Below are 27,849 nucleotides of genomic sequence, written 5' to 3' on the forward strand. Positions count from 1 at the left end.
GGTCCTTCCTAGGCCTTCGGCTTAAAAAACCAAAAGTGCTACTTTGCTTTGGGCAGTGGCAAGAGGAGGGAGAGCTGACACTGTAAGATTTGAAGATGTGTAACAGTGGTTAGATTCGTGATAAATATGTGCTTGGATGCAAATTGTGGAAAACTGAGATTTGAATGTAAAAATAACTTACGTATTAGGGTATCAATTTAAAATACAAAAAAAAAGTACTGTATATCTGAAGATTCATCATTGAGGAGCTTTGGAGAGGCCAAACATAAAGTGTTTCAAGACTCACCTAAAAGGAAGTCGGGGCCCAGAAGCGATAGGGTCTGGCCACATGTGCCTGCTGTCACCTTTCTCTTTCTCAGATGTTTTCATCTTGATTTAGGTGTTTCTAGATCTCTTCATCAACTATCTCATTAATCTTGAATTTGTTCAACTTCCTCAGTGTTCATTGCAAATACTATAATTTAGAATAGCAAGGATATTTATATTTCTTTAAAAGAAAATATACCTCACTCTATCAATACACTAAATTTAGAGACGTGTTCCTTTTAAATGACTGGCTTATTTAAAAATGAGCCAGCTCTTCCTGAAGCCAGATTCAGCTTACCCTCGAAGTGTAAGCATAAATTTGATTGTGCTATATTTTGCCGAGTGCTTAGTGGATAGAAGTGACAGGTGAGTTTCTGCCCACAGTGTGTGTCAGGTGTACGCAGGTTCTTGGGTGTCCTTTAATTCTGACTTTCAGGTGACCCTGGTGCTAACAACTAGGATGGCGTACCACATCTTTGTCACGCGCCCATGACCTCAGTGTTAGAAATCTACACAGATGTCTGGGCATGGTGGCTCACACCTGTAATCCCAGCACTTTGGGAGGCCAAGGTGGGTGGATCACTTGAGGCCAGGAATTCAAGACCAGCCTGGCCAACATGGTGAAACCCCATCTCTACTAAAAATACAAAAAAATTAGCCAGGCCTGGTGGCGCATGCCTGTAATCCCAGCTACTCGGGAGGCTGAGGCACGAGAATCTCTTGAACCCGGGAGGCAGAGGTTGCAGTGAGGCAAGATCATGCCACTGCACTCCAGCCTAGGCGACAGAGCAAGAGTCAATCTCAAAAAAAAAAAAAAAAAAAAAAAAAAATTCCAGCCCAGCGCAGTGGCTCACACCTGTAATCCCAGCACTTTGGGAGGCCGAGGTGGGCGGATCACCTGAGGTCAGGAGTTCGAGACCAGCCTGACCAGCATGGAGAAACCCCATCTCTACTAAAAATACAAAATTAGCTGGGCGTGCTGGCACATGCCTGTAATCCCAGCTACTTGGGAGGCTGAGGCAGGAGAATCGCTTGAACGTGGGAGGCGGAGATTGCGGTGAGCCGAGATCGTGCCATTGGATTCCAGCCAATGGAATGGACAACAAGAGCGAAACTCCATCTCAAAAAAAATGAAAATCCATACAGATGCCTCTGTTGCTTGTTTCTGTAAGAAACGGCTACTGCCTCATCCTGGATGAATGGAGAGGTGCTTAGGAGGTGCTGTGTCGAGGACGTGCTGTGTCAAGGACCTCGCCTGTGGGAAAGCGAGGCGCGGGGCTGGCATTGTGCTCATGAACAGGTGTTCTGAAGGCAGACCTGCCTGAGGGGGGCCTCGAGAGTTTGGCTGGCTGTGCCATGTGGTGCCTATGCTTGGCAGTGGCTGAGCAGGTCCTGCTGCCGAGCATTCCACGGGCTTCTTCCCCAGGCTGCCTTTTCACCAGCTTGCAGTGGTGTGGCCAGGAGTGGGCTTCACGAGGGCTGCTTGCCTGGCCCCCATCACACCAGGCTGGAACTGCAGCTGGTGAGGGCCCCCACGCTCTGGCTGCTGACTCTTCTTGCGCATTGGGCTCAGGCCTAGACCTGAGGTGAGGCTCTGTGAATGCATTGGCACCAGGGCACGGACACTTACTTGTACCTCTGCCTGAGGCCTTGCTGGACCCTGTGGAGCTGAGCACTCTTTTGCTGGTGTCTTCTGTCCCAACAGTAGTGAGGCTTGAGGGCGACAGTGTCCTTCAGGGCAACAGTGTCCTTCTGCAAGATGTTTTTTTTTTTTTTTTTGAGACGGAGTCTTGCTCTGTTGCCCAGGCGGCTGGAGTGCAGTGGCGCGATCTTGGCTCACTGCAAGCTCCGCCTCCCGGGTTCACGCCATTCTCCTACCTCAGCCTCCCGAGTAGCTGGGACTACAGGCGCCCGCCACCATGCCCGGCTAATTTTTTTTTTGTATTTTTAGTACAGACGGGGTTTCACCGTGTTAGCCAGGATAGTCTCGATCTCCTGACCTTGTGATCCACCCACCTCGGCCTCCCAGAGTTCTGGGATTACAGGCGTGAGCCACCATGCCCGGCCCTGCAAGATGTTTTATGAAGAGTCCATTAATAAAAACCCTGAACCCTTCTGTAAAGCAGTCATGCAAATGATAATATTGGATTTATATTTAAAATAAACATTGGCATGTTGAAATTAATCATCTCTGTAGAATTTGCACTCTTACACCTTACCGTCTTAGGTTGGTATTGTTTGGATGCCTTAGGTCTTGGATTAGCTGCTATTCCTAGTTAGCATGTGGGAACACCTAACACATGGCACAGCTGAGCAAACATGGAGGAAGCCCTTAATTTGCATATATAAATGTAGTGTTACTACTTAACATGTTTCTTTAAGGAAGTGTTTAAGAAATAGCAAGCTTTTTTTTTTTTAAGTTCACCTTAAATTCCACAAGTCTTTGAATGTTAGTAAGGAAAAGATTTTTTTTTTGTTTTTTGTTTTTTTTTAGACGGAGTTTCATTCTTGTTGCCCAGGCTGGAGTGCAATGGCACGATCTCGGCTCACTGCAACCTCCACCTCCACCTCCTGGGTTCAAGTGATTCTTCTGCCTCAGCCTCCTGTGTAGCTGAGATTACAGACATGTGCCACCATACCCGGCTAATTTTATATTTTTAGTAGAGATGGGGTTTCTCCATGTTGGTCAGGCTGGTCTCAAGCTCCCAACCTCAGGTGATCCGCCCACCTCAGCCTCCCAAAGTATTGGGATTAGAGGTGTGAGCCACCATGCCCGGCCTAGGAAAATATTTTTTAAAAAATACTGGGCTATCAGGAGGCAGAGGTTGCAGTGAGCTGAGATCGTGCCATTACACTCCAGCCTGGGTTACAAGAGCGAAAGTCCATCTCAAAAATAAATAAATAGATAAAATACTGGGTTATATTTAAATTTAATGCTTTAATACATTAATTTATAATTCTAAGGCCGGGCGTGGTGGCTCACGCCTGTAATCCCAGCACTTTGGGAGGCCGAGGCAGGCGGATCACGAGGTCAGGAGTTTGAGACCAGCCTGACCAACATGGTGAAAACCCATCTCTACTAAAAATACAAAAATTAGCTGGGCGTGGTGGCATGTGCCTGTAATCCCAGCTACTCAGGAGGCTGAGGCAGGAGGATGGCTTGAACCCACAAGGCGGAGGTTGCAGTGAGATGAGATTGTGCCACTGTCCTCCAGCCTGGGTAACAGAGCGAGACTCCATCTCAAAAAAAAAAAAAAAAAAAAAAAATATATATATATATATATATATATACATATATATATATATATTTATAACAGATGCTAATATAATGCCTAAGGTTAGATATAGTCACCAGTTTTTTTGTTGTAAAGAGATTTGATCTGTAAGACATAAGTCCTGGAAATCAGCAGGGTTACAGGAAACCCATCATGGGCTGGATCTGTATGTTTAATGCCCTGGGTAGGTTCTCACAGTGCTTCAAATGCAGCTTTGGAGTGGTTTTCATGTACATTTTCCCCATCCACCATTCCAAGGTAACGTAAATGGGAAAAAAAGAAACCACACAAAGAGGACACAGGACCCTACAGAAGATGCTGAAGCTGAGGACACACCCAGGAAAAGACTCAGGATGGACAAGCACAGTCTTCGGAAGGTAATTGTGTTCCAGGTTTGCTTGACCTGTCAGAGTGTATGCTCTGTGACTCTTGGTGCCACTGTTTCCCTGCATGGGAGCACACATGAGATGCAGGTGGCGGTGCACTCAGCTCCTCCCAGGCTGGTGTTCAGCAGAAGGCTTGCATTTCTCACAGAACCCCATTGAGAAAGGCTGCTTGCAAGTTCTTACCCGCCAGGGGTGTTATCACAGAAACCGATGATGTGTTGCTCTTCAAGAAAACAGACATCCAAATGCTTTGAGTAATACTCGTTTTTTAGATTGGACAAAATTGTCACTAAAAATGACCTCTTCGGCCGGGTGTGGTGGCTCACATCTCTAATCCCAGCACTTTGGGAGGCCGAGGCAGGTGGATTGCTTGAGGTCAGGAGTTCGAGACCAGCCTGGCCAGCATGGCGATACCCCGTCTCTACTAAAAATACAAAAAATTAGCCGGGCATGGTGGCGTGCGCCTGTAATCCCAGCTACTCAAGGGGCTGAGGCAGGAAAATCGCTTGAACCTGACAGGCAGAGGTTGCTGTGAGCTGAGATCATGCCACTGCACTCCAGTCTGGGCGACACAGCAAGATTCTGTCTCAAACAAAACAAAACAAAAACCCCAAACACCATAACCTCTCTATAGGGCTTATTATTCAGGATGTAAGTAATGAACTGGCATCAAAGTCCATTAGAGATATGTGTTACATGTCAATAAAAAGTCAACAGTTCATTAAAGGCAATTAACCTAGATTTTATTTAGTTCATTAGTAATTCATATTATTGTTTACCGAATGGGAATACTAAACAGGCTGTGCAGGAAAAGTACAGCATAGATACAAAGCCAGCCCCAGGTCCTTGTGCTCCTTGCTTACTGCCAGCATGTGTCCAGGGACAGGGTTTGCCTGGTACCTGCAGGGGAGTGAAACCAACCAAGGAAACACTGGGTTATTCTGTCTAGCGTATGGTGCCCATGCATGTAGGAGACGTGAGCCCTTTTCCTAGTGTATGAAGTGGTGCCATTCATTTCAACTGTCTCAGATGTCTAGTTAACTTTTTCATGAACTGAGACTTTAATTAGACTTCATACTTTGTTTGAATTTCTATTTTATTTGATACTAGTTCTGGCTGGGTGCGGTAGCTCACACCTGTAATCCCAGCACTTTGGGAGGCTGAGGCAGGTGGATCACCTGAGGTCAGGAGATCGAGACCAGTCTGGCCAACATGGTGAAACCCCATCTCTACTAATAATACAAAAATTAGTCGGGTGTGGTGGTGCATGCCTGTAATCCCAGCTACTCGGGATGAGGCAGGAGAATCACTTGAACCTGGGAGGTGGAGGTTGCAGTGAGCCGAGATTGCACCACTGCACTCCAGCCTGGGTGACAGAAGGAGACTCCATCTCAAAAAAAAAAAAAAAAAAAATAGTTCTGACAGAGTAGTTGTATATTTGTGATTTTGAGTAAAGCTTCATCCTGTTTTTCACTGATCTGAGTTAAAATGCTCTTTTTATTTCAAAGAGTGGAAAATAAATCTCACATATTGCTAAGGTGTAAATATGTGGACACCATATCATTTATCTTATTTCTTTAAACTTGTATTTGTAGTTGAGAGGAGCAGGCAGGCCCTGTCCCATTTTTCTGGCCCACAGAACATTCTTCTGGGGCACCTGCCATCAGGTGAGGTTGTTGAGTGATCAAGTGTTCAGCAGTAAGCTAGGTCAGATTCACCTGTAGCCACTAAGGTTTGTAGTTACCAGAAAGCCTGCACTTAACATTTGCTCTCGTCACCTAATTTTTTTTTTTTTTTTTTGAGAGGGAGTCTCACTTCGTCACCCAGGCTGGAGTGCAGTGGTGCAATCTTCACTCACTGCAACCTCCGCCTCCTCGATTCAAGTGATTCTCCTGCCTCAGCCTCCCGAGTAGCTGGGATTACAGGTGCGTGCCACCACGTCCAGCTAATTTTTTTGTATTTTTAGTAGAGACGGGGTTTCACCATGTTGGCCAGGCTGGTCTCAAACTCCTGACCTCAGGTGATCCACCCACCTCCGCCTCCCAAAGTGTTGGGATTACAGGCGTGAGCCACTGCGGCTGGCCAGGTTACCTTCTATTAAAGTAGCCCTTTGCTGGCAATCATACTGAAACTGGTTGCTTTGAAATATTTGTGTAAATGGTATACCTAAAAAATACATGACCCTGGACACTCAAAATACCAAAATTCACATTAAGTGGCTAGTAATGTTTTATTAGCTCCTATCTCAGGAGATAGCCCATGATAAAAGGAAGTAATGGTGTCTCTTCAGATTTGGGTTTTATAAACCTGAGCCAAACCACATATGACACCCAATGTGCACTGAGCACTTCTGACATGCTGGGCACTGTCCCAAGTGCATTCTCCTGTCACCTTGTCCATGATCCTCTGGATTCCACCTCACCGCACCCTGTCTCACTGGCTCTGGTTCCAGGCAGGTGGGTGAGATGGAGTATGAGTGCAGGAGTGGCAAGTCATTCCTTGGGCAGTGCTGCTCTAGTGCTGTGGGGACAGGGCAGTTTTCAGCCACACCTTTCAGAATCTCAGCCCTTGATGAAAGCTTCATGATCCCTTCTCCCTTTTTTTGCTTTTCTCAGTTGTGTGATATTTTACTGATGATCTTTGTTCATTAGGTGTATCTGGTGTTTGTCTAAAAATTGGAAATCCTCAGTATAGTGATACTAGTAATGTTGGTCCTGACTTAGCAGGGCTGAGTCTAACTTGATTGGGCACCTCTCGAATGGAAGGATCCATTTTTCTCATGTTCATCCTCTGCTTTGGGTTCAGTGGAGAGTCTAGGTGCATGTTCAATACGACTTGTATCAGGTGTCTTAACCACATGACTGCAGCAGGTCTTGGCGTGGCCCCACCCACCTCGCCCTCCTGACAGATGCGAGAGCGGGAGGTGTGAAGAAAGAATCAGTCCAGATTGTGAAAAAAGTCTGAGATTGGGCAACCACGGATGACTTATGTGTGGAACACATTTCCAAAGGAAGAAGTTTCTGCCACGAAACTTTTCAGCAACCTGTGTTCATTCACATGAGGAGATTTTTTTTTCCTTTCTTTTCCTTTTGTTGTTCTTTTTCTTTTTTTTTTCCTTTTTTTCTTTTCTTTTTTTTTTCTTTTTTTCTTTTTTTTTTTTTTAAATAATAGAGAGACACAATCACTGACAAAACGGCCAGAACAAGCTCTTACAAGGCCATGGAGGCAGCCTCCTCGCTCAAGAGCCAGGCAGGTAATGTGGTCAGCGCCCTTTCCGTCTTGGCTTCTGGGTGCCCAGGCTGGGCTGGGTGGGTGGGCTGAGAGTGTGAAAGGGGAAGGCTGGGGCTGGTGAAGGGGAATAGGGCAGGGGAGGAACCCACAATTAAGCTAGGAGTGAAAAAGAAGGAAAGGAGGTTCTCCTGTGGTTGAAAACTAAATTGTTTTAATGTGTATGTTATTTTGAAGGGTTTGGCTAAATTTTATTGAAGTTACTTTCTACTTGGCTCTATTATTTTCAATTTAAAATTTTACTAGAAAAGTGATTTCAACCAGAAGTTTTCAGGTTTCTTACTTGATGGTGCCAGTTGCTACTGTAAATTCTGTCACCCTTCAGTACGCTGACCCTCTGCATGTAAGCTAACAGTAAGGGCTTGTTACTTATATTTCACATGCTAAAGAAACTAGCTTAAAACATTTATGAAAAATAATTGTCAAAAAAATAAGAGGGGAAATTACACTTCCTTTTACCTTTTAGTTATCTTTTTGAAATATCTGTTTGATCCCTTATTGAAGAAGTCGTACCTTCTCCAACTCTTAATTAAAAGGAAAACAAAACCCTGGGGAGGAGAGTGAGGGGAGATTGGCAATGGCTCTGTTTTTCTTGTTTTGCATGAGGTGCTTGACTGGCTTTTAAAAATCAGTTAAACAGACTTTAAAAAAAAAAAAAAGACATGAGCAATTGGACATTTGAACGCTAGCTGATAATATAAGAGCATTGTTACTTTTAAGTGTGGGAGTAGCATTGTGGTTATATGTAAGACTTAGAGATTTGTGCTAAACTTTTTATGGATGAAATGAAATGTCTGGGATTTGCTTCAGAATGATCTGGCAGGGGGACATGGAACCAGGTATGGATAGAGCCACGCTGGCCCCAGGTTGATGTTTTTGGGGGCCAAGTAGCGAGGACATGGGGTTCATTGTACAGTTTGTCTGCTTTTGTTTATGTTCAGATTTTTCCATGATAAAAAGTTAAGCCAGAAGGACAAAGGAATTCAGAAGATTCATCTTTAGAACTTCACTTAATTTGAGGGGTAATTTTTAAGCAGTAAAAAATTAAGGGTTTATGATTTGAAACTTTACAAACCAAAATTATTTTACAGCAACGAAAAATCTGTCTGATGCATGCAAACCACTGAAGAAGCGAAATCGGGCTTCCACGGCAGCATCTTCAGCTCTTGGGTTTAGCAAAAGTTCATCTCCTTCTGCATCCTTAACTGAGAATGAGGTAAAATAATAATAATAACGATAACCATGGCATTGGTATGAAGGCCATTTAGCTGCCCACGCTGCAGTGTGAGTAACGCTCAGACTTCATAAGCACAGCATTGGTGCTCACTGCCAGTGCAGATGCTTTAGGGCCTCTTGGCTAACTCAGATTCATGAAATGGACAAACAGTGCACTATGATAGTTTATTTGAGCACTTTTTATGCACACGCACACAGTGTCTGTGTACATGTACAGATATACTTCAGTCTTGATGCAGTTTCGTAGTTCTTAAAATCTGTCTTAAGAATGTTGTGTTCTGTGTTGCCCTCACACTGTAAGAGTTCACGTGGAAGTAAGTCTGCGTTGGTTCTGAAAGGGCGCAGTGTGAGTTGAGCTGACATACTGGGTGGGGTGGAGGGCGACTCACACACCACACCTGATTCCTGTGGCTTCCAGACCTCGGCCCATGGAGGAAGCCAAAGATTTCTTTGTTCTCATGCATTTCATGGCTTTGGTCCTTTAAATTCTGGCACAATTTTAGTTACTTGAGTGTTGAGGTGAGTCAGAACTACCATTGTAATATGACTCCTGTGTTCTGGACTTGCAGAGTGCATGACAGCAAAGTAAAGCCATTCGGGGCTGCTACCTGCCGTCATTGTAACATGACACTTAGACTTTATCATCAAACCTAAATTTTTTGCCGTTGCCAAAAACAACAAATAGCCACAGAATGTAGGTGTGACACTTTTTTGTTCAGAGGTAGTGTTGGTTTCCTGATTTTTAGGGATTACCTTCATAGAGCTTTGGAGTTTTAATTTCTTGTTATTTGGTTCTCTGTGATGCTGTTTTTCTCATTGTAGACATGGGTCCTGTTTTTGTCGTATTTATGAGGAGATGATAACTGGGGGCCTTTTGGAACAGGGTAGTGAGGCAAGGGCTGGACAGGCCCCTTACTCTTACTGAGTCAGAAGGCGGCAATTCTGGCCAGGTCTCTGCCATGGTCCCCAGGAAGGATGGGGTGTGCCTCAGTTGTTTCCACTCATTAGAGGAGGGTAGGCCTTCCAGGGCAGGAAGGTCAGGGACCTAGGCAACCTGTGCGGGGCTCAGAGGGCTCTGCGGCTTGCCACTCTGAATCCTTAGTGATGGTGCAGATAGCGACCACTCCTCCGAGTGGGATTTTCTGCAGGGACTCAAACCAACTCAGTGGTGGTCGAGACCTGTTCACGGATGGTGGGACTGGGGCTGGTTTACAGTTTGATACGAGTAGATAATTAAGCATTTTGTGATGTTTGGACACACTGGAGAAAATGCAGTTAAGAATTATTTACTGAAACATCTAGGAGCTTACTGAAATAAGAAAAGGCAAATTTTATACAAATTATTTTCCTTTTTCCTTTCTTTCTTGTCCAAGTTCAGGTTAAAATCTTAGAAAATTAAATGAAAGGTCATTTATAGTTCCAAAGAAGAATATTAAACATTTTTCACTTAAGTTGAGATTTTTGCTTTAAAGAGCTTTTAATGAGTTTTTCTGTTATCATAATTTTGGTCCGGTTATTCACTTGAGTTGTTGCTTATACTATTGTCAGGTACAATAGAGAGAACATGGAGCCTGCTGAAATCTTGTCTGTTATTCCTGACCCTAAGTCATGTCTATTGAAGGCTTTGATTTAGAGTCTTGCATGAGGCCAGTGTAGCAGGGGTCAAGGCCTGCCCATGAGTCGGGGGAGCTCAGTCTCCCTGGCCTAGGCAGTTGTTCTGACCTTGAGAAGACATAGATGAAGCATTTTATCATCGTTAGACTTAATTTTTAATTCTTCAGAATGTCAGAAGTTGATAGGTTGTTAAATACATTTATATAATACATTAAATATGTGAAATTAATACACCTTCCTACATTTTGAAGGTGATTCATAGATCCCATAGTGTGCATCATGTTCCTTATATGAAAACATTTAAATTACTCGGTCTTTTCCATTAAACTACTTTTGTATGGCTTAGATAAATCTTCCATTAGTGTTCATTTTTATAGAATTATGCTGTTAAAACTACTTTAGGTGAACAAATAAACTTGTCTATTATGTATTAATGCGACTGAACTACAGTAAATGTTTGTGATGTTTCCAATGCTGAATGCCTGTTAGCATATGAGGCAAAGTGTAGTGTTATAAAAAACAGCCTGTTGACTGCTGGGCCTGATTCTGATATGAGTTAGGTGACCATGAGAATTGCTGTTTGAGGTCCACACTGACGCACACCCATTTGGGTCACACCCCCTTTGCATGTTTGTATTTCCTCCCTTTCATCACATTTGTTTGAAATAAGGTACTTTCATAGGGTTGGTATTTCAGAACACTTTAGGTCATGTTGTAGTTTAAATTCTTCTTGAAAAAGGTATATGTGATAAATAAAAATTTTTATTGGAATAATTATTACATGGTACTACATCACCCTGAGGAAGAGAATAAATTAAAATTACCCACTTGCATGACAAAGGCCTGTGAAGGAATTAATGTGATTTAAGTGTTTTGTAACTTCATTTTTTATTCCTTTAGTAGAGCAAATTCTTATTTTTTTCGCCTTCACTGGTAACAGCTTTTGTGGGAGCCCACACCAGTCAAGTTGGATTTGAACCCAGCTGCTCTGTACTGCACTTAGAATGATGTAATATTCCAGGATGCTGCTGCAGGTGGCGTATCATCGTACACACTCAGTGACATTTCTATCACAATCATTTTATGGAAGATGTGTGATAATCTGTTTTTACTGGTATTAATAAACACATACAATGAAGAAAACAGATAACAAATTTTAAGACCAAGGTAAGATAACTAATCAAGGCCATTTAATCAATCACATTCATCTCATAATAGAAACACGTTCATATTCCAGTGGTCAATGTAGATTTCAAGTTGAAAGGCAGACCCTTTAGTTGGGGGCTGTCCAGAGCTGCAGCAGGGCCTTGCACGGAAGGGGTGGCCCTGTTAGAGTTGCTTCTCCTCTAGTTTGTAACTTACTGGATTTTTGTGGAAGATATCAGCGTCGGTACCCTCAGAAACAAACTAACAGCACACGTTAGGAGGAGTCCTCATCAGCTGTTCTCATTGCCAATGAGATATATTCAGTATTGTAGATACTACACTAATTTCCAACATAAGAGGCAGGAAGAGTTTTGATTCTATCCTTTTTTACTAAACAGTTTTATTATGACACTAGATACGGTAAATTTTTAGAAAAAAATACCATTTACAGTATTATTGTGAACCATTTAACCCTTTTGATCCAAGGCCCCGGACCAAGGGGATACTGTAATCAGGTTATTTACACCAATCGCTGCATCAGTTGCTTCTATAGAGCATCAGCCCTCATGTTTCATTGTCTTAATGTCGGGGAGCAGCCTTGGTGTCCTGCCCCAGGTGTCCGCATTTTTGCATGGTGAGGAAAAGGCTTACTTGCTCTTCAGCTCAAAAAAGCAGAAGGTGTACTATTCACAGTACCATGCGAGTAGCCCACAGTTCATTCCCAGCAGATTCTTTGGCTGTGTTTTATTTTTAATGAACGTTTCTGACTAATATTTTGTTGTAAACCATTAAGTAATGTAACGCATGTAAGATGCTTAGGGTGCCTGGCCAGGACTCCGTGGTTTCCTGTTGTGACAGTAATAATGGTTATAATAATAAAAATGATAAAATCGCCATCATTCTATTTTTATCCAAAAGTATAAATTTTGCTTTGGCATGAAAAGTGGTCCTCTTGACTGCATTATGCATGCGAGGATGAAATAAACCTAGAAGTGGCAGAACACTGGATTTGTGTGTGTGGCGCTTTAGGGTGCTGGACTGTATGGCTGAGGGCTGGTTGGGTTGCTCTATTGGCTCTGCTCAAATGTTGTAGGATACATAGCCCCAAAGCTGGTCTAGGAGCAATCTAAGCTGTGCTACTCCAAAGGACATGAAAAAGCTCAAGAGTAAAATTAAAATTCTCAAAAAAAAAAAAATCACGAAATTTAAAGATGGGAAAAGAAAAGGTGGCATAAAAATGGCTCTGGTTCAATAAGCAGTCACCCAGAGTAAAGACTCTACCCTGAAAGGCTTTTGGTGAAAATGAAGGAATTTCATTTGAAATTACAGCATGATGAATTTTGCACAGGTTGCTAGCCAGCTAGCCCATAACTGATAGATGCATTAGAAGTCAGCCAGTGCATAGGTCCTCCCTCTATATTATGGAGAAAGCAAAACCCTGCAAATGACCAAATGGTGTCCAAAGAGCAGCATGACATTGGCATCAGCTGAATACCCAGGGGAATGTGGATGGGAATGATAGTGTTTCTCAGCGGGGCAGGGGCGGGGGGGGTGGTGGTGACATCGTTCCCTGGGGACATTGGGAAGGTGGGCAGGGGCAAGTGAACTCAGCACTCTGCAGTGAGAGGGACAGTCCCATGTGTGGCAGCATTGTCCCACTTCAGATACCAGGAGTGGGCTCATCATAGAGGAGTGGAGTTTTCCGAGAGGACCATCTCCTGGTTTCCTGAAGGAGGTGGGTGTAAACGGCTCTTGTTTGAAAGAACTTAGGGAGGACCATTGGCTTGCCAAGAGTACAGAAATTCATTATGCTACTAATTTAACGTGGAATTCCTTCATTTCATAAGAACCTCAAAATAATGGTGATACATTCTAGCCTTAAGACATTTGAATTGCTGGTTGTTGAGATGAATTTTGTTTGTCATACATGGAACCATTTTAGTCCCATTTGACTCGCTTCAGACCATCTTCCACACACTATGACTGTGCCTGGAGAGGGGAGGTGGCTCTCTAGTGTAAAACTTGAGGCATTCACAAGAGGTGAAAACTTGTCAGAATATATAAAATCTTAGATTGTAGCTGTTCTAAAAACGTAAGTACTCCATTGTAATAGGGTGGTATCTTCAGGTAGTGCACGTATTGGCAATAGAGGTCCTGAATTGTTTTTCTAAGACTGATCTGAGAGCCATTGGGCCATCAAGCCTTTATATATCTGCTTCTAAAATTGCCCCACCTGCTCTAGATGGATCTGTGGGCCTTTCCTCAGCGTTCATGCAAAAATTAAATGTCTTTTTTCAGTCATACTGACTCCAGGTGTAGTTACATCTCAGTGCTGTCTTGAGTATACATTTTATCTCTTATACCTGTATCTCCCAACTAGAAACAGCTCCAGTGTTTTTAAGAGAATGTTTCTTAAAACCAATAGGAAACTTAAGCAAGGTTTCAAGACATACAACCTTTCATGTCGTGAAAGGCAGAGGGTGACTGTGTGTGATGTGCAGAGTCCTCGGACAGGAGTCCGGGGCTCCTCTGTCACACTGCTGCTTCTTGAGTGGGTGGAGTGGTGCTTAGAGGATCTCCGAGAGGTCTCCGCAGCTCTAGGGAGATCTGATTTTGTGTTTTTTGTTTAAGTACTTCACACAGAAGCCTAGGTAGATTTAAAATGGGGTGCTCAGGGACTGGGGAACAAGACGGGGATGGGGTGGGGAGATGGGCATTTGGAGAGTTTCATGTAGCTGGAGACGTTAAGAGCTGAGCACACCACAGGAAAGGAGGGAGGATGCTGTGCGAGAGCCATGCTGTCAGGAGCAAGCTTGCTGCTCCTGTGCTGCCCTGGCCCTGGCCTTGCTTGCCCATGGTTTGTGCCCAGAGGTGTGTGTGAGGCTGCCAGAACAAGTGCTGAGTCTTTCACAGAGAAGTTTAAAAGAGAAAACTAAGATTATAAATTAGCATCTAGTTCCAAAACCAAAAAAAGTGCCTGTGGATGTATATAAAATTAAGATGATAAGAAAGTGCTCCTGAGAAGGCTCTTGCCAGAAGCCTGATGTGAGTGGGTGGCACCTGTGGTGGCAGGGCTGCGAGCTGGGCTTCTGTCCTCCCCTGTGTCTCGGCATGGAAGCCAGTATAAGCATTTCCAAATGAGGGAAAAGTCCTTGGCTCATTTGATCCAGTTGAGTTGAAAGGGTTGCCTTGGCGGCAGAGGCTCCTCTGATGGCTGACATCAGTCACTGCATCTGGGCCTGAGACGTGCCTGAAGGGCTGTAAAGCCACGGATTCCCCTCGCTGGAGAGGCTCCTGTCTGATAGCGGTAGATGAAAAATAAGGTCGTTATGACTTTGGCAAGCTTGCTTCATTTCTTTTTCATTTGACTTACAACATACTTCTCTAACATCTAGCCCTTTTAAATTTTTAATTTCAAAGATTCCTCTGGCCAGGTAGACTTTTGTATACAGACCAGTTGAGAGCCCTTTTGACTTAGTGTGAAAATATAACATTTTATGCTTTTAAAATCAATAAATTCATCACCTTAGTTTTTAAAAAAAATCTATAAATAGAGTAATTGCTGAGGTTTGCGGTTTATCTTTGAGATTATAAAGCTAAATTATAGTCTTTTGCCAGAGAAACTGAGGTAACTGTCATTAGAAAAGGTTTCTTAAAATACTCACAAAGCCGTTATTGGCTTCTTAACTTCTAAAATTTGGGGGGTCTTGCATTTATTTATTATTTATTTATTTATTTATTTATTTATTTATTTAGAGACAGAGTCTCACTCTGTTGCCCAGGCTGGAGTGCAGTAAGTGGCACAATCTCGGCTCACTGCAACCTCCGCCTCCTTGGTTCCAGCAATTCTTCTGCCTCAGCCTCCCGAGTAGCTGGGACTACAGGCGGCTGCCACCACACCTGGCTATTTTTTTTTTTTTTTTTGTATTTTTAGTAGAGACAGGGTTTCACCATATTGGCCAGGCTGGTCTTGAACTCCTGACCTCGTGATCCACCCTCCTCACCTTCCCAAAATGCTCGGATTACAGATGTGAGCCACTGCACCTGGCGGGTCTTGCTTATTTTAAAAGAAATATTCTGACTCATATTTTAGGACTTTTTGTCAACGAAATTGGTTTTGATCCCTTTGGGTACCATTTTTATTGTTTTACCTAGAATGTTAGAAATTACCACTAATTTACCTGGCAGTGATGTCAAATTGACTGTAATTAGCAGGTAGAAAATTATTTGTATTATATTCATCTGATTCCTATACTGGATGAGCAAGGGGCATGCTTCCTTTGGGACATTCTTACAGCAGGGTGTCTCTCCAACAGCCCGACAGGCCTCATCTTTTTGATTGGATACCTTTGAACTCCATGGTTACGTGTTAGGTCCACATTTATGTTTTTTTCTAGCCTACCTGTAGTTGTTGGCCTTTTTGCATATAACTCTCGGGTAATATTTTGAAGCATGCTGACCATCCAGGCATATGGTATTTTCAAGAAATGACTGAGGTGGGGTGGGGGTCCTGGTCTGGCTGATGGGGGGTTTGCTCAGCACTGTGCCAGTGGAAGCAGGTGTATTGTGGGCAGTTTTGTCATTGTCCTCAAGTCCTTCACAGACAGTGCACAGCCTGCTGCTTGCAGTCGGCCAGACCAGGCTCCTCCCCAGCACACTCCCTGTGGGATGGCCACTGCTCAGGACACAGTGGGACAAAGTTGGGTTGATAGGATATTTTAGATTCATTTTACCTTTGACAAGGGCAGGCCTTGAATTGGGAGCAGCAGCCACCTGGCCTCACTCTGGCCACAGGTGACACTTGGTCCTTGCTGCCACCTGCTTGGGGCTATGTGGCTACAGCTACACAAAAGCCTGTGCAGGTTAGAAGACTACTGTGGTGTGCAGTGGTGCTCTGTGAATGGAGACTTCCTCTGTTCTCAGAGACTCACCCCCAGCCCTGACCCTAGAATTTAGGGATAGCCAGGAAGTTTCTAGTTTGTGTAACCTAGAAGGATCATTTTAATAAAAATTGTTATGAACTATAGTATTTTAGATGATGAGTGACTTATTTTAATTCCACTTTAACATTTTACTGTGCTGTTAACTTGGAAGACCTGTTTGAGATTAGTCTTGATTTCACACTCATTTAATCTGCTGAGCACAGGGCTGTTGTCATTTGTAAACGCAAACACTGTGGAGGTACTTCTCACCATCAGCTTCCTTCTTTACAAAACCATCACTTCAACATGAAAATTATGTCAGTTTGTAGAAATATTTATTGTTCAAGGTCTGTAATTGTATTTCAAAAACGATGTCGTATTCAAGTTGTGAAGGGATTTGTTTTGTCAAAAAATTAAAAACTCAATGTGTATGACGCCACTCTGAAGAGTAGGGGAGCGCTTTGCAGTCACAGAAGGTGGCATCTGACTGTGGCTCATACAGGTCGCCCTGAAGGGCCACGTGCTTTTAGCAGTTGGCTGGAATGTGTTCACTAGGCTCCATTATGTTTGGTAATATCATCTGGAAAAGTCCCTGTAATAGATGAAGGAGACTGCATTCCCTGCCCTGAAGGAATGTATTTCTAAGGCAAATAGGCAACTTGGTACTATCTTATTCTGAGTAGAGAGTGGAGAAAGTATTTTCAGACTGAAGAAAACTTTGAAAAGTCAGGAGCTAAGCTGCCTGGAGCTCAGTGCCGCAGCATGGCTGTGGTGGACGCAGGAAGCAACGGGAAAGTTCTTGACAGAGTCTGTGTCCGCTCAGTCCCTGCACTTTTCCTTTCCAAATGCATCCCGTTGGATATGGAATAGATCATAGATGTTGTAGACTGAGATTTGGGACTATGTTGGGACCGTACAGGTGAATGTGCCACCTCCACAAATGGCTTCTCCGAGTGAGTCACGTCACCTGGTGCGTGGAGGTGGAGCCTGCGGCTGGAGTAAGGCTCGCTGTGGGACGCCCTCGTACTTTGCTCTCCTTGCGGGTGGTTGCCGAGCCGAGAGCATTGGATCCTTCCCGACTGTGGCTAGTTGTCTGTCCAGTGGCTGGGAGGGGGTGCGGTGGGAAAAAGTCGGAATCTCTGCAATCTGTGTTATGGACTGTACTATTGTAAGGTCTGTATTCTGTATGTGGGTCCCAGACCCTGATCAGGAAATGAGCCTCATGTGTGTCGTTAACATTTATATATTTCCATTCAAAATATGTATTCAGTGTTTATTTCCTCAAAACAGACTTTGTTAATGTAGGAAATCTCTCCAAGTGGAAACGTGCTAACTTTTTCTGTAAATCTGAAATAAAAGGTGCTGTTCCTTCCTCTGACCCAGGACTGCTTTGTGTTTTCTGTCTTTCTCTCCATGCATTTTTTTTCTCATTTTAAAAGCTTTTTAAGTTTGTTCCACCACGTTAAGGGAAGAGCATGGGTTGGTGGATAGCGCTGGGGCTCTCTCCCCTGAGCCATGCAGAAGGCCCCTTTCTCTGGGCCTTGGTTCCCCCATCAGATGGGTCAGCTTGGGCTACTGTGTGGGTGACTCTCTGAGTGGGGCCCCAGACAGTGTGGCCACTGCTTCCCCATGCCCTGTGCTCCCCTGGCACCCCCTCCAGTCTCATCTCAGAAGTGCTCAGGTCCCCACTGCTGAGTCCATATCTGATGGGCTTGTTAAATTTGAGGTTTGAACTCAGAGCACATCAAGTGGCCCTTTGTGGGTGTTAAAGAGCAGGATGTGTGCTACGGCTCCTGCAGGGCCCTCCTGGCAGCCTCACAGTGACAGAGCCTTAAAATGTGCACTGCTCTGATTAGTGTTCATGATGCTAGTCCATCTTCCTGGAAAAGGTGAGGAAATTGAGATTAAGAGGCTGCGTTTTATTTAGACTTTGTGCTGTCAGGAGACGTATCTAGTGAGAAGAGAAGAGTGGCTCACATCTGTCACCACCCACAGTCACCAGTCAGAGCCGACGGAAGCCCTTGGAAAAAGCCCACTCTGGCTGGGTGTGGTGGCTCATGCCTGTAATCCTAGCACTTTGGGAGGCCAAGGCGGGTGGATCACGAGGTCAGGAGTTCAAGACCAGCCTTGCCAACATGGTGAAACCCCATCTCTACTAAAAATACAAAAAAATTAGCCAGACTTGTTGGCAGGTGCCTGTAATACCCAGCTGCTCAGGAGGCTGAGGCAGGAGAATCGCTTGAACCCAGGAGGCAGAGGTTGCAGTGAGCTGAGATTGTACCACTGCACTCCAGCCTGGGTGACAGAGCAAGACTCCGTCTCGAATAAAAAAAAAAAAAGCCTACTCTAACACTACTCTGAAGTCAGCAAACACTTCTGTGTTTGTTTTTAATTTGTTTTTCTTCCACCGCTCCCGGTAATGTCAGCTAAATGTGGAAAAGCTCACTGATAAGGTCACAGGATTGGTCAGAGTCCCTGGTGGGGTTGGCTTTTATTTTTTAATATGGCCCAATTCCAATTTCTGACTTTGTGTTCATTGGCAAACAGCAAGCCGATAACATAATTACTTGTTTTTGTGATGATTGAGGTGTACAGGAAATGTAGTTTATGCTTTTGCTCTGTTTCATCTCCAAAATTCAGTGTTCAACACTTATTTTCCTAACATCAAATAAAAACCAAATTTTTTAAACACTGATTTGACAGACAAGAAGATTCTCTATTTTATTCATTTAAATATTTGTTGATGTTGCTTGTCAGGTGAGGGTGAAATGCTGTGTACATGAGGGTGAGGCTGTATTCAGCCTGGTCTTCAGTGATTTCTATTAAATGAAGGGGAGAGAGAGGCAGAAGAGACACAACCTGCGAGCCATTCCACTCGCTCAGGGATTCCATGCCTTTATCCCAGGCCTTTTACCTAGGCTCAGATGTGAATCAAGTAGGTAGATTTTACCTTGCCTTTGCCCACCTCACTTCTCTGGTGGGGAGAACAAGTGAACTGTGAAATATCAGGACAAATAGGCAATGGGAGGAAGAAGAGAAACCGAACAGTCAGCCTGTGGTGTGAGTCCGGAAGCCTCTCCTGACTCTGCACCCCCGCATAGGCACATACTTCTGAAAGGACACGTGGTCTCCGCCCCGGCGGCAGCTGGACAGCACGGTCACCTGATGAGGCTGACACTGACTTCATCCGTGGTTCCTTTACACATTCGTTTGGTGTTAGCATGTTTCTCCCACCTTAGAGTAGTAGAACCTGAACAGACTAGGTAAGAAGGGCCAAGATTCTTGTTCCAAAAAGCCTGTCTTAGTTCACCTACTAGAGCAAATTGGATGTTCATAACACTTCCTTCGTTTTAAGGAATATGCCTCTTATATGCATATATATGCTAAATACTAGGTAGAATAAAGTCCATTTTTGAATTTTCTACATAGCCTAATTGACGGGTTATATTATCACAAAAACCAGTTGATGATGGTTCCACTGTGAAATCACTGGCGGTACAGGACCAGTGCTGAGAACGACCGGTGGGTGGTGGGGCTGGGCGGGATGAGCCTGCCTGCAGGGCATGGCCACCCACTGTGTTCTGTGACTAGTGAACTGTCATCCGCCTCCTTCATCTCTAGGTCTCGGACAGCCTGGGAGACGAGCCCTCGGAGTCCCCATACGAAAGTGCAGACGAAACACAAACTGAAGTGTCCGTCTCATCCAAAAAGTCTGAGCGAGGAGTGACTGCCAAAAAGGAGTATGTGTGCCAGGTGAGGAGAAGGCAGCATCCGCTGTGTCCGTGCTGGTGTCTGACTGGGGCCCCGGTACGCAGAGCGAACTTGTAGTGTCTTTTCTCTTCCCACCAGACCCCTTCCCCAGTCTCACCATCACTCACTCATCTCTGTTTTGAAGGGGTCAGACTGACTCTCAGTGGAATCCTGGGATTAAGTTGCCTCCATTAACATCCATAATTCACATGTAGGATGAGATTTGTATACACATCCTGTAATCCACACACACACACACACATACATAAAGTTCCTGTTGGAAAAGGTGAGGTGCTAGGCCTATTTTAGCTTCACTGATGACATGCACACTGGACAGGCAGGCTGTGGGCTGAGGAGGCCATCACTAGACCTGTGTGTGCCCACAGGACCCCAGCCAGGCCACCTACACTCTGTGCTTCAGTCCTGCCCCATCTGTCAGCTGGAGATGGCATGGGAGCTTTCATGCCAGGCAGTCGATGCATGGGAAGTGTGAATACTGCCTGCAGTCAGCGTGGCACCTGCCATCTGGATTAGGGTGCCTTTGATTTCTGTTGATTTTCAAATCTGATTTGAAATATTTTGCTTGGATGTATCCTTCAGGGTTGTGATCCTGTTACTTCCTTTGCCATTGCTGAGGACTGGCCCCTTTATGTAACGGTCATCTGGTTTTAATCTGATACTGTATTTGTACGTTCTGCTTGGGCCAGACGTTTGCCCATGCATGTTATTATATATCCTTGAGTAGCAAAATGGGATTTTCTGCCACTGGAGACAGAAGCAGACGGCTTCCCTTGTGGTAAGAGGTACAGAAGGGACTGCCGGGCGCTGCTTACCCGCCTGCTCTGCCCCCGCAGCTGTGTGAGAAGCCGGGCAGCCTCCTGCTCTGTGAAGGACCCTGCTGCGGAGCTTTCCACCTCGCCTGCCTTGGGCTTTCCCGGAGGCCAGAAGGGAGGTTCACCTGCAGTGAGTGTGCCTCAGGCAAGTTCCCACGGGTGGGCAGCTCTGCAGCTTGGCCGGCCACCTGCTCCTGCAACCCCCTGCACAAAGTCCTGCCCTGAGGTGCCTGCAGAAGACAAGCTCCCTCCCCACTCCCACCACCTGGCCCTCTCTGGAGCTTGTAGCCCACACCTGGCAGGTGTACCCACCTCTCAGTAGCTGCAGGGTTTGCTCTGATTTCAGTCATATGTGCCCCCTTGGTACCTTTCCATCAGGTGGCGGGCAGGGTGGCGGGATGATAGGTCATGGGCTTTTCATCCCGTGGGCTGGCCTGAGCCTGTGCTGTGTGTGAGGCAGCCACCACAGGGCACTGCCGCTCAGACAGTGCAGCATTAAGGGTACAGGTAACCTGGTTGGTCACCGAACACTGAAGTCCATAGGAACGTGGAGTTCTTTATGAAGACACAGTGTCACCTTGAGCCTCAGTTTCAACAGAAAGAACAGCTCCAGGCTTGTCCTGGGTTGTCAGTGCTGTTGTTCTGCCTCCATGTTACTGCATCAGGTGTCGCCCGGCACAGTCTGGGGTCTGTGAGGATGATGAGAGGACACCTGCACAGCCGTGGCCCTTCCTGCCTACTCACCGGGCCCAAGGAGTCTCCTAGCTCACGTCACAACACTTCCTGGGTCAGGAAGACACCTGGAGAGTCTCCCAGGCCATGGCAGCCCCACAGCAGCACCTCACTTCTGGGAGTGTCTGTCTGCCTGCCCAGAATCATAAGTGACTGCTCCACCACTGGCCAGCTGCTCTCAAGGAGGAAAGGCCTCTTTTCACAGGAGCCCCTTCCTTCAAGCTTCTTGCCAGTTAGACTGGGCCTCCCCAGCCAGGCTGCCTAGTAAGATTCTCCTGTATTTCAGGTGAAGCTGGAGCTCAGATCGCAGCAAGGTAATCCTTGATGGCTGGATCTTTTTGCTGGAGAATGCTTGGACTAGTGAGCAAGGTTGGAAACAGGGCCAGGTGCTTTAGCAGCATGGCTGCCTCTGAAGAGGAGTTGCTTGATTTTAGTGGCTCAGAACTGCAATTTAATTCTTGTTCTTTGCACCTTTCTCTCCACCCCTTCTTTAACTTTTTGTTAGGGATTCACTCATGTTTCGTGTGTAAAGAGAGCAAGACAGATGTTAAGCGCTGTGTGGTAACTCAGTGTGGAAAATTTTACCATGAGGCTTGTGTGAAAAAATACCCCCTGACTGTATTTGAGAGCCGAGGTTTCCGCTGCCCCCTCCACAGCTGTGTGAGCTGCCATGCTTCCAACCCTTCAAACCCAAGGCCGTCGAAAGGTACAGGTGCACCTGCGCAGCCTTGCTGTGGGTTCAGATGCAGGCCAGACGCAGGCCCATGGGCGCTTGGGAAGGTGGGCTGTTGGGATTGTCATCAAAGAGCATTAATTATCTTGAGTGACTAACTGGACATCGGCTGGGTTGGGTTTTCTTTGACAAAGGACCTGTCTCCCTTTTCCTTCTTTCCATCCTAAATATCACCCTAAAGATGCTTAACTATAGGAGAGGGGCAACCTTTGGACCATTTTGATAGATTTTGTTTATCCTGGCTTTTTTTTTTTCTTTATAGAGATAGAGTCTTGCTCTGTTACCCAGGCTGGAGTGCAGTGCAGTCACAGCTCACTGCATCCTTGACCTCCTGGGCTCAAGCTGTCCTCCCAGGCTCAAGCTGTCTGCCCGCCTCAGCCTCCTGAGTAGCTAGAACTACAGGCACATGCTACCACACCTGGCTGGTTTTGTAATTTTTTTTTTTTTTTTTTTTTTTGGAGAAAAAAAATCTCCCTCTGTTGCCCAGGCTGGAGTGCAGTGGCACGATCTCAGCTCACTGCAACCTCTGCCTCCCAGGTTCAAGCGATCCTCCTGCCTCATCCCTCCAGTAGCTGGGATTACAGGCATGCGCCACCATACCTACCGAATTTTTGTATTTTTAGTAGAGACGGGGTTTCATCATGTTGGTCAGGCTGGTCTTGAACTCCTGACCTCAGGTGAGCCACCCGCCTCAGCCTCCCAAAGTGCTGGGATTACAGGCATGAGCCACCACGCCTTGCCAATTTTTGTATTTTTTTGTAGAGATGAGGTTTCACCATGTTGCCCAGGCTGGTCTTGAACTATTAGGCCACTGCTCTGACCTCTTTTCTTTTTTTTGAGACAGAGTCTCCTGTTGCTCAAGCTGGAATGCAGTGGTGTGATCATGGCTCACTGTAGCCTTGACCTCCCAGGCTCAGGTGATCCTCCCACCTAAACCTCTCAAGTAGCTGGGACCACGACGCCTGGCTAATTTTGTTTATTTTTTTGTAGAGACGAGGTCTCACTGTTGTGTCGCCCAAGCTGGTCTTCAACTTTTGGGTTCAAAGAATCCTCCCACCCGAGCCTCCCAAAGTGTTGGGATTACAGGCATGAGCCACCACACCCAGCCTGTTTGCTCTGGTTTTAATGGCCCCATTATATGTAAGAAAACATCTTTAAATCAAATTACATTTGGATTTTCTAATGTTAGGTGTGTGGGATGAGGGTGGCAGGTTGTCTGTACTTCTTGACACCAGTGGTTCTTTATTGGGCAATTTTGTCCTCCAGGGGACATTTGGCAATGTCTGGGGATATTTTGGGGATGTGCTCCTGGCATCTAGTGAGTAGAGGCCAGGGATGCTGCTCAACACTGCACAATGCCCAGGACGGCTGCCCACGTGCCCCAGATGCCTGCAGTGCCCAGGCTGAGAAACGCGGCATTTTAGATGTATGACCATTTTCTCAAACATGGTTTTGAAGCACCTTTGCTCTGAAAGCTTTTTTAAAATCAAATACCTCCATTTCATTTTAGCATTAACTTTTCAAATTCATGGAGGCTGAGTAATTATTAGTTGCTCTTTTCACTATGACTGGAGTCAATGTTTGGGGTCCTTAGGGTGTGTTTCTTTGCCTTCAGGTAAAATGATGCGGTGTGTCCGCTGCCCTGTTGCCTATCACAGCGGAGATGCTTGTCTGGCAGCAGGATGCTCAGTGATCGCCTCCAACAGCATCATCTGCACTGCTCACTTCACTGCTCGGAAGGGGAAGCGACACCACGCCCACGTCAACGTGAGCTGGTGCTTCGTGTGCTCCAAAGGTGAGGGGCCTGGTGGGGGTGTCTGCGGCACCCGCCTCTCACTCCCAGGAGCCACGTATCAAGGCAGGCTCATTGCTTGTCTGCGGTGTGTTCATTGATGTCGACAGTGTTCTGTGCGTCTTCACATTCATAGTATATCACAGTAGCTCTAAATTAATTGTAATCATTTTGCAAACATACAGGAAATTATCTGTGGTGAAAATGACATTTGCTCTCGTGCTAATGTACAGATCGCTGTTTTAAAACTGATGTTTATAAGTTAAGGCTGTAATAAGTGTAGATTGTGAAGCACTGAATCTGGGCTGAGCCATAGCAGACAGGCTGAGCCTGGCCGCCTCGTCCTCCTCTTGCAGGGGGGAGCCTTCTGTGCTGTGAGTCCTGCCCAGCGGCCTTCCACCCTGACTGCCTGAACATCGAGATGCCTGACGGCAGCTGGTTCTGCAATGACTGTAGGGCTGGGAAGAAGCTGCACTTCCAGGATATCATTTGGGTGAAACTTGGGAACTACAGGTGTGAGACATAGAATCGTATGCTTTTATGTCTTTTCTGTTCACATGTGTTCGCTTTACAGTACTTAAAGTATTGAAATTATTATCGCTCTCTCTGAGGAGTCTGTGAATCCTGTTTTTAATATTTATAATAGATGGTGGCCGGCAGAAGTTTGCCATCCCAAAAATGTTCCCCCAAATATTCAGAAAATGAAGCACGAGATTGGAGAATTCCCTGTGTTTTTCTTTGGGTCTAAAGATTATTACTGGACGCATCAGGCGCGAGTGTTCCCGTACATGGAGGGGGACCGGGGCAGCCGCTACCAGGGGGTCAGAGGGATCGGAAGAGTCTTCAAAAACGGTATGGAGATTTTCAGATGGAGAGTGAGACAGCACTCTCGTGCATTTTCTTACCCCTAATTTCTATTTTTTAAAATTTGATCTTTATAGAGAATACTGGACTAAGCATTCAATCTGTATTTTTAGATTAGGAAAATGTTTGCAGTCTGGTTTATTTGTTGAGCATAGAGTAAGATACACTGATGACTTTTGTAACATTGGTTTGTGATTAATTTCATTAAAATTCTGTAAACCTATTATTCAGAAATTATTTTTAGTACTAATTTACAGAAATGTTCCATGGCTTGCCTTTATGTAAAATGCAGATCTGAAGGAAGGGTCCTGTTGTCTGGACCTTGTGCAGCAGGCTCTTGGGGGCTTGATTTACCTTTCAGTGCGTGAGGAATCAGGGGTGGTCAAGCAGACGAGGTGCTTGGCCTCTGATTCCTCAGCTGGGGTGGGAAGCAGGAGCAACGATGTGGCATGGCCGGCTGATGACCCATGTTTGAGGGAGGCAGGATAGGGATGTGACCCTTCACTGGAGGAACTGGTATTTATGATAGGTCAATAGAGAATGAGGCCAGTAGAGAAAACCCGAGGTGTGTGCATGTGGCTCGTTCAGGGAGAAGCACACGCTGTGTTGCAGCCGGGTCAGCGCTCGCTCCTGTGTGAGTGCAGGCGGGGACCCGCGTATTTAAAGCTCTGTTAGCTCCATGCTGCCAGAAGCTTTGCAGGCTGCACTGAGTGGTAGGAGTGCATGGTGGGCACTCAGAGATCTCATAAAGAATGGGTAGGCATTGAAAGATTTTAAAAAATTATTAAGAGGGCGAGACGAAATTGAGAGGTGGCCTGATGTGTTTGGTGCGACTGTCGGCGAAGTCTCCTAACTGTGGATGCAGGTGTCCTGTAGAGCCAGAAACCTTTGTGGCTGACTTGCGGCTGCAAAAACAGGGCAGACCACAGGACACGTCTAGCGTTGACATGGGGCTGGCCTCCTTCTCGGGACGGATTGTAGGGGTTTGTGTTTCCTCTGTTCTTGCTTGAGCCTATGGTTCATCTCTCAGAACCCCTTTCGCTTCGAGAGGAGCTCAGCTGCATGTTTTGTTTTTTTTTCAGACTGAGTCTTGCTCTGTTGCCCAGGCTGGAGTGCAATGGTGTGATCTCGGCTCACTGCAGCCTCCATCTCCTGGGTTCAAGCAATTCTCCTGCCTCAGTCTCCCAAGTAGCTGGGACCATAGGCACCTGCCATCATGCCTGGCTAATTTTTTTTTTTTTTTTTTTTTTTTTTGTAGAGAACGGGGTTTCAGCATGTTGGCCAGGCTGGTCTTGAACTCCTCACCTCAGGTGATCCGCCTGCCTCGGCCTCCCAAAGTGCTTCGATTATAGGCGTGAGCCCCCACACCCGGCCTCAGGTGCATTTTTATTTTCTGTCTGAGAACAGCAAGTCCCAGGCTTTGACCCTGGTGCTTTGTCCTTAGACCATAGTGGAGGACAGGGAGCTCCTGACAGAACTCTGCCCTGGGCCTGCCTTGTAGAGGGGTGATGGCAGTTCTCTGAGCACTCCTCTGCCTCACACACTTGGCCGCATTTAAAAATACCTGCCCACTGACAGTTGTTCATAGACTCTAGTTTTATGGGAACCAGAAACTATACTTAACATTGAAAGTTTAGAGTGTACTATAAAAATATGGAGCTTGAAAGGTAGTTACCTTTATTTACTAAAATCTTTACTCCTATTTCATTGACTTTTTAGCACTGCAAGAAGCTGAAGCTCGTTTTCGTGAAATTAAGCTTCAGAGGGAAGCCCGAGAAACACAGGAGAGCGAGCGCAAGCCCCCACCATACAAGCACATCAAGGTGGTGTGTGGGAGCTGCATGCGCGCGTGTGGAGGGAGTCTTCCCCGAGGGCCGTGAGAGGTTCTCAGGCACACCCAGGTTATGGCTGGGGAGAGGACTGTTACCAGCCAGGATCTGTGGTGCCTGGCATGGATGGCCACACAAGAGACCATGAGCAAATGGCATGGGGGGATCTGCATGGGGGTTCTTGGATCCGCCTTGGAGCGTGAGGCTTGGCTTGGTAGCTTAGAGAAGGGTTGGGGTGACAGTCCTGACCGGGCTGCTTGGAGCAGGAGGAGCTGAGGGATGAGCCTCCTACCTGCACCAGGGTGTCACCAAGTGCTGGGAGTCAGTCATGTGGGGCCAGGGCTCAGCGACTGAGCCCCAAACCCGTAGATCCTCTACCTCAGAGAGGAAGGTGGCGGGGCGGGGGGGCAGGGGCGGTGGGGGGGCTTGCCAGTTCTGTGTTTATTCCAGTGAGCTCGAGAGCCCCAGCAGGAGAGCAGGAGGAAGTGCAGCCAGGGCAGGGCTCTGTGAGAGCTCCAGGCTCCTCAGGGCTGCCTGCGCTCAGAGCTGGTGCTGCTTGGGCCCCATCCCCAGGAGCCTTGTGGCCGTTCCTGATGAGTGTTTGTGATGAGTGTGCCGGAGGTCAGGTGCTCTGCCTTTGCTTGTAAAATGTGGGCTGCAGTCAATATCTTTGTATGTAAAGAAAGTGCTCTGTATTCATCTTTATATAATATTTTCTTTGGGATGGATTCCCAGAAACAGAATCACAGGGTCAGAGAGCATGAAATGTTTAGATTCTTGGGGAATATTCCCAGATTGTTCTCCAAAGTGTACAGTTTGTCATACCACAGCAGTGAAAAGGGTGTCTTTCGCCCTCTTCCCTAAGATTATGCACTTCTACCCCAGCTGATTTTCAGCTGTCTCTACTGCTTTATTATTTGGTTGCTTGTCTTTCACTAATAATAAACCACAAGGTCATGAGAGCAGAGGCTGTGCCCTCCTGCCCAGCACTGCTACCCCTGGGGTGGACTCCCATGTGGCTGCTGGCGCTTGGTAAAGGAAGAGTCAGAGAGATGGGTCGGGAAGCTGCTCAGAAGAGCTCTTACCCAGCGTTTGCTGGACACCCTGCAGTGTACTAAGCAGTCGACACGCGTTTTCTCTCTT

General features: G+C 45.9%; 1 protein-coding gene across 6 annotated transcripts in view; it reads left to right on the forward strand.

Moving 5' to 3' along the window:
* The window catches only part of NSD2 (nuclear receptor binding SET domain protein 2), a 111,313-nt gene that overhangs the window by 61,907 nt on the left and 21,557 nt on the right, over positions 1-27,849 (forward strand). For 4 of the 6 annotated variants that reach the window (XM_002814508.6, XM_054554903.2, XM_024246458.2 and 1 more), the window contains exons 7-16: positions 3,840-3,958; positions 7,139-7,220; positions 8,347-8,471; positions 19,795-19,926; positions 20,778-20,901; positions 21,994-22,194; positions 23,837-24,016; positions 24,370-24,526; positions 24,660-24,865; positions 26,597-26,700. In XM_002814508.6, coding sequence (XP_002814554.3) covers positions 3,840-3,958; positions 7,139-7,220; positions 8,347-8,471; positions 19,795-19,926; positions 20,778-20,901; positions 21,994-22,194; positions 23,837-24,016; positions 24,370-24,526; positions 24,660-24,865; positions 26,597-26,700 — 1,430 coding nt within the window. Of the gene's footprint in view, positions 1-3,839; positions 3,959-7,138; positions 7,221-8,346; positions 8,472-11,045; positions 12,477-19,794; positions 19,927-20,777; positions 20,902-21,993; positions 22,195-23,836; positions 24,017-24,369; positions 24,527-24,659; positions 24,866-26,596; positions 26,701-27,849 lie in introns of those variants that run through there. The other 2 variants (XM_054554904.2, XM_024246460.3) reach the window with 2 other exon arrangements.

Source organism: Pongo abelii, chromosome 3 (genome assembly GCF_028885655.2).
Source record: "Pongo abelii isolate AG06213 chromosome 3, NHGRI_mPonAbe1-v2.0_pri, whole genome shotgun sequence".
Taxonomy (NCBI): domain Eukaryota; kingdom Metazoa; phylum Chordata; class Mammalia; order Primates; family Hominidae; genus Pongo; species Pongo abelii.